A 6,885-nucleotide genomic window follows, 5' to 3' on the forward strand; every position below is an offset into this window, starting at 1 on the left:
TCCAGAGCTCCAGACACAGACAGAGCTTCAAAAAAGTGACAAAAACCTTGCAGGCACTGGCTGGAGGTTGAAGACGAAGAAGCTTGCCCTAATTTTCCCACAAAATCCACTGCAAGAAAAAGTTTTAAAGACCCAAGTCGAAGGTATGTCAAATGAATCCCTCTCTCCCTTTCAATTTCTGATAAAATGAATAGTATTTCTAGGGTTTGGAGAAAATGAACAGTCCTTTTAGGGTTTTTATACTTTAGGGTTTTGGGAAATGTACCTTCCATGGCAGTGATACCAAGCACAATGCTTTTTTCTGCTCTCCCCTGTTACTCTGTTTTTAGGGTTTTGGGAAAATGTAGCTTCCATGGCGGGAGAGCTAGGGTTTTTATGTTTATTTTTCTCCTTTTTTTCTGAAGCTTGTCTGCTGCAAACAAAAGTCAGCAATTGCTGCCAGCTTTCACACTTCTTTCGGCTGCTACATGAAACCAACAGCAGCTTCAGCTGCCTCTGAAAAATGGAGGCAGACCTCCTATTTGGGGTGCCCTTCCCATCCCCTCCTATTTTGTTCTTAACCACGTCAATATTTTATATTGATTTTTTTTATAGAGATAATAAAACAAAAAATAATAGAAATATAAAATGTTGACGTGGCTTAAAGTAGGAGGGGATGGGAAGAGCACCCAACAGGTGGCAGACAATCTGCCTCCTTGAAAAATGCCAAAGGAAAAAACGAAGCCTACTTCCTAGTCTTTATTTTTTCTTACCCTAGCAAACATCATCATTGCTAACTTTTACTATTAGCGGAAAGTAGATGTAATTTGGCCACATATTCAACAAAATGTACCTTCCATGGCGGGAGAGCTTTTCAGGGAAACCAGGTTTTTTATGTTTCTTTTTTATTTGCTTGAGCTTTTCAAACTCTCTGTTCTCCGTGGCCGTGTAGCCTTAACAAGTTGGGGTTTTTACAGGGGCAGGAGAGTAAGAATGGAAGAGAAAGGTTTGAACTTGGAAGAATCAGAGTTGAGGCAGAGAAAGGTGGCCCTGCAATTTAAGGACATTTTGGACTGTGTTGATTCTATGCGGGACGAGATCCTCAGTCTATTTCAAGAGGTCCAGGATAAGGAGAAGCAAAGTGGAGTTTTGCGGAGCCAAGTCAAAGCCAAATCCGAGGAATTGCATGGACTTGAGAGGTTGATTGAAGAGAAATCAAATGAGGTTGAATCACTCAAGTCTTCCTTGTGCGACTTTCAGTCATCGATTGAAGAGCACAAGGAGGAGCTTTCTGCTAAGGAGAAGCGTCTGGAAGAAGTTCAGAGATTGGTTGGAGAGAAAGAGAGGGAGTATGATTCGATCAAAAAAGGGATTGAACATGGAAAAAGTAAATTGAACTGGTATGAGGAAGCTGTGGAAGAGAAGTCAAAATTGGTTGAGTCGAAGGAGGAAAAATTGAAAGGGGTTCTACGAATGTTAAAGAAGTATGATGAGGACATTGAGTTTAGAAAGATGCGATTAAATGGGATTCGGGGGTCAATTGAGGAGCGGAAGAAAGAATTTGCTTTGAAAAAGGAGCAAGCTAAAGAGGCGGAAAGAAAGGTTGATCAATGTGACAGAGAGATGAAGGATAAAGAGAAGAAACTTAGTTTGATTCGTAAATTGATTGAGGAATCCTCTAAGAAAATTGAATCGAGAGAGAAAATAATTGATGCAATGAATTTGAAAGTGAAAGATTTTTCTTTGCTGAAGAAATCCATGGAGGAGTGGTCCACTAAACTCGAACTGAAAGAGAGAGAATTTGAGTCAAAAGTTAAGGATCTTACTTTCATTCAAAAGAGAGTGAATGAATGCCTCAATGAGGTTCAGTTGAAAGAACAACATTTCGATTCACTTGAAAATTTGATTCGAGAAGGAAAGAAGAATTTGGATTCACAAGAAAAGTTGTTACAAGAATGCTCCAATGATCTTGAATTAAAAGAGAGGCAGCTTGAGCAGCGGGCTAAAGAACTTGAATTGAAACAGCAAGATATTGTTTCGATTCGAAATTCTACCCCTGATAACAGTGTCATTGTTTCTTCTTCCACAACTAATCAGTCCAGCATCAACAGGGACGCTGAAGGCTTGCAGTTACTCATGAAGGAGAGTTTGAAGAGAATTGATTCATTGAGTAGTGAATTGTCAGCTTTTCTTCAAGCATCATCAGACCCAGCAAAATTGGTTTTGGACGCAATGAAAGGGTTTTACCCTTCAAATTTGACTGAGGACAACATGGGGCTTAATTATGATTTGATAGTTATTAGAAGGAGTTGTGTTCTTTTGCTACAGGAGCTGAAGAGGTTAACACCACAGATCAATCCTCTGGTGAGAGAAGAAGCAGTGAAGTTGGCGGATGACTGGAAGGAAAAGATGACGGTGGTGGCTGAGAATAGCTTAGAGGTTTTGGGTCTTTTGTGGCTTCTTACGGCATTTGAACTGACCTCAACTTATAATGCGAGAGAGCTTCAAAGTCTTCTTGCTTTAGTTTCTCAGCCAGAACATGCACCTCAACTGCGCCAGGCCCTTGGCATGACACATAAGGCATCCGGTAAGAACTGCCATTTTCTTCTCAGCTAAAACATATTGTGCGTGTGTGTTATATACAACTATACGAGGGATATTCTTCTCAACTAAATGTATATTTATATCTAAGTTACTTTTGAATGATGTGCGAAGGCTCACATTCTCATTATGATTCTGATTTTGGAATAGTAACAGATGGGATATCAAAGTTGGAATGTTTATAAGGATTGCATTGCGTATATAGATACAATTTACCATATATAGCTAACCCTTCTTAAAAAATAATCTTGGCTCTGCCACTGCGTAGAAATGATCCCTGCATTAGCTGGTATTTATTTAGTCATTTGGATAGTAACTGGCATGTTTTTAGCTATGCATCACACACCTCCTTTGGATCTAGCTTTCAACAGCGTAGAACACATTATGAGAGTCTAATAATCAGGTACACTCTGGGGAAGGCTACTCGTTCTCTAATATTGGCTGGTGGTGCAAATTTGGCATATACTCTTCAGTTTGCCTTTTAGGCTGTGCCTTTCTGATTTACGCATAATATCATCTGATATCTGAACTACGAAAAAGAAGCATTTTCTTATTTATGCTTAGGTACTATTTTATTTATATGAGTTTTTCTCGGTATAATTTGAACCAAAAAGATATGCCCACCGCCACCTATTGGTTAACTCTTGACTAGAAGCACAAATGCGACATAATGTTGTAGATATCTTTTATTCAAAGTTATTCGTGTACTGACCTGTGCACTGCCTGGATTTGTTTCCTTTTGCAATTCCATAGCAGATAGCGCCCTTTCTATCCCTATCAAAATTGAGGAACCAGAACCCTCAACAGTCAGAAATGTGGCTGCTTCTCCTTCTCCAATTCTTCAACTAAATGCGAATGCCCCCACAGATGCAAGGAATTCACAGGGGCGTCCAAATGAGCATTTAAGTGGGAATGATTCAGCTAATAATGAATTGCTTGATGTTTTACGACTGCCGGTAGACCGAGAAAAAATTGTTTTGAACTTGATGCAAAAATCTCTTCATCAGTACTGGAGCAATAGAAATGTTGGTTTCATAGACAATCTCGTGAAGACCTACATTCCCATGTTGAACGAGCTGATGAAAACCTCATCAAATGTTGCCCTCGATGTGAAAAAAGAGGCAACAAGCCTAGCAGTCCAGTGGAAAGCAAAAATGAGAATAGATAAGGAAAATTCATTGGAGATTTTGGGTTTTTTGCAATTTGTGGATACATTTGGATTGCTTTCGACCTTGAGTGTAGATAATACTGTGATGCTTCTTGGGATTATATGTCAGAATAAACCGGTCCTACAATTATGCCAGATACTTAGTTTTGCAGATAAGATCCCTGGTAAGTTTCTCGACCATTGACATTCGTATGTGATGTTTGTATTCCATTACATTTCTCTACAGTTTACTATATTTTGGCTATAGATGTTTGTAACTGTGAATGCCTTAGATGTCATTTCTGTGTCCATAGTGTTGGGTGATAGCTTGGGGTTGGTTACTTCCTTAAAAAATCGTGTTTCTTGTTGATGGCTTTGCTAACAGTAACTTCAAGTTTGGGTGGTGAAACTGTCATTTTTCAGTGAAACTGATCAGGAGCAGTTTGACGAACCTGCCATTTTGTTTTGCAGGTTTTATTTGGAATCTGATTGAAAGGAAACAGCCGATTAAGGCTGTTAGATTGATTTGCACCTTCAAGTTAACTGACAGGTTCCCGCCAGTGGTACTCTTAAGTAAATACGTGGAGGATGTAAGGAAGTCTTTCCGTGCAATATTACAGGGAAAGAAAACAATTTATGAAAAGGTATCTTTACTTCTTCTGGACATCTAATAGCGCTTCTTCTTAAGTAGTTAAACCAAGGACTCCTTATTGTATATATATATTTATCAAGGCTTATTTTTTCTCACAGGATAATGTAATAAACAACCTAATAGCTGATCTGAGGGGTGTCATTTGGTGCATAAAGGATCTCAATCTTGAGTCCGAATACCCTTATAAGGACATTGAATTGGAAATAGTTCAGCTGGAAAGACTGAAGGAGAATTTGAGACGCTTGCCAACGGCTATTGCCTCCACGTGTGAACAACAAGAACATGAAAGAAGGAAGAGATGCAGTACTAGTTCTGCCCCCCAGTTTCAACCACCAGAGAAACGTCAAAATAGAAGTCATCCGACAGCTGTAGCAGCTGCTGCTAGATCCTGCACAACTTTCCATTTGCAGTTAAATCCGTCATCTCAGCTATTTGGAAATAATGGACACCCTGGGCAGTTTAGTATGGCTGCCAACCACCATGAAACTGGTGGCAGTTTTGGTTCTATGCAGTTGACTTCGTCGTCTCAGCTGTATGAAAACTATGGACACCCTTTGCAGTTTGCTATGGACCATGAAATTGGTGCTAATTTTGGTCGCATGCAGTTCAGTTCGTCATCTCAGCCGGCTGAAAATTTTGGATTCCCACCCTTGGCTTCCAACGATCATGAGATTAGTGGTAATTTCAGTGCTATGCAGGATGCCGGTTTATGTAACTCTAATCAGTTCTTTCCCAGCACTCATGGTTCTGGCCCTAGCGAAACCTAGCAGGGAACCCTCCACACATGCAAACTTCGACGAACCACTTTCAACCCCTGTGTACAGTTTTGATTCTAGCTTACACCGTCCTTATACGGTTATAACGTCTTCCTTGAGTCACACGTAATTGTATCTACGACGTGAATTCGGTAGGTCGCCAGCCTGCTTTCTGTTTGTGGGTTGCATTACTTCCCTTTGACTGTTGTAGTGTAGAGTCCTTGACATGTTTAGAAAACATTACTGTGTATGGCTTAGGATGTTGCCCAAATTCTTGCTACTGAAGTTCAAAGCATTTTGGGTATTTTCTATGGTGCTCTGGGTATCTTATACTGCGGAGTTTTTAACTGTTAGAATATTATTGGTCAAAAATACACCGACCAAGTTTTAACGGTTAAACCCACAGTATAGGATGGTTAAACCCACATTACAGGATACTTCGAAGCACCGTAGAAATTTTTACCATTTGGATAGCAAATCAAAACAAGTGTCTTTCCTATTTTGATGCCAAATTATATGTTTTTGTTTTCTCTATGCAAAAGACAACCATACTACGAACTCTTTCATTTGATAACTCAAAAAATGTCCTCTTTCTGTTTCTGTACGAGTTATATTGGAAGAGGGAGAATAAAACACATGACTACAGGTGTAGAGATAAATGCTTGTAACTTCTTGAGTTATATGCCATAAACGTTCTTAACTTCTTGAATTATAAATCATAAATGGTTGCAATGAATATCGTACTTCCTCAGTATTTTCTCCTAAAAAAAACCTTATCAAATTTTTTCATAGAAAGATAACTATTGATCAGTTTTGATTTAAACAGGTTGGATGTCCCATCAAATATTGGAGAAATTTTTAGTGTGTTGGAAACACGGCTCGATACACCAAGTGTTATAGTACAAATGATTTAAATTTTTTTTTTTTTGAAGTAACTACACTTATATTATGACCAAAATATGGATCTGTTTCCCTGAAAACTGTATTTCCTTGGGATCCCCATTTCCTTCTAACATAAGACTAATTTTGGAGAGATTTTTCAATATGACCGGTACACGAAGTGGTACACTACGTGTCACTATACAAATGGTGAGATATATGGGCTAAAAATTTATTAACTTAAAAAATAAAATTTATCATCACTCATATTAAAACACGTGGTGTACCACTTGTGTTTTTATCGCAACTAAAATTTTCTTCCAATTTTGACCGATCATAGGCTAAGGCGGGAAAACGATAGACACGTGGCAGTCACGCGTACGGAACAAGACTCGTTTCTGATTGGCCTAATGGCCATACCCGGTTAGACTCAATCCTATCCGTTGACTCACCACATCTCTAAACCAACAGCCCAGATGCATCTTACAATTAATAAACCCACTGAGCTCTGTAGAGAATGATTCTGCATGAGCTCTCGCCTCTGAGCTACTGAGAACGTCGAGCTGAAGAAGAAAGCTTGAAGCTTCCGCCATTGCCGATACGGCGTCGTATTGTAGCGAAACTGACTCAGGTACGTCGACACGGTGTCGTATTGTAGCTCTCTCCCTCGCATTCTGGTTCAACATCTCACCTCCTCTGTTTTAGGGGCTTTTTTTTTTTTCTGAGAAAATTGGAAATGTACCTTCTCTGATCGCCATGGCACATTAGGATTTTATCATTTTTCTTTCTCCATATTCATATGGCATAGTATTGCAGAATTTAGGGTTTCGATTTTCTTTTGTTTTGCTGCAGAAGTTGCAGAGACTTCAAAG

At 39.3% G+C, this 6,885-nt stretch overlaps 1 protein-coding gene across 1 annotated transcript; it reads left to right on the forward strand.

Moving 5' to 3' along the window:
• LOC137746128 (FRIGIDA-like protein 5) lies at positions 1-5,539 on the forward strand. Its single transcript, XM_068486200.1, has 5 exons — positions 1-143; positions 957-2,566; positions 3,334-3,912; positions 4,199-4,371; positions 4,478-5,539. The coding sequence occupies exons 2-5, from the start codon at positions 973-975 to the stop codon at positions 5,144-5,146; spliced, it is 3,015 nt and encodes a 1,004-aa protein (XP_068342301.1). The 5' UTR covers positions 1-143; positions 957-972; the 3' UTR covers positions 5,147-5,539.
• Positions 5,540-6,885: the final 1,346 nt, after the last annotated feature.

This window comes from Pyrus communis, chromosome 9 (genome assembly GCF_963583255.1).
Source record: "Pyrus communis chromosome 9, drPyrComm1.1, whole genome shotgun sequence".
NCBI classification, from domain to species: Eukaryota; Viridiplantae; Streptophyta; class Magnoliopsida; order Rosales; family Rosaceae; genus Pyrus; species Pyrus communis.

What these genes read in the sequence shown, in the direction of transcription:
- LOC137746128 (XM_068486200.1), top strand. Translation starts at nt 973, where the DNA reads ATGGAAGAGAAAGGTTTGAACTTGGAAGAATCAGAGTTGAGGCAGAGA. An exon ending in CATGACACATAAGGCATCCG is followed by an intron (nt 2,567 to 3,333) that starts GTAAGAACTGCC and finishes GCAATTCCATAG; the next exon opens with CAGATAGCGCCCTTTCTATC. An exon ending in AGAAAACAATTTATGAAAAG is followed by an intron (nt 4,372 to 4,477) that starts GTATCTTTACTT and finishes TTTTTCTCACAG; the next exon opens with GATAATGTAATAAACAACCT.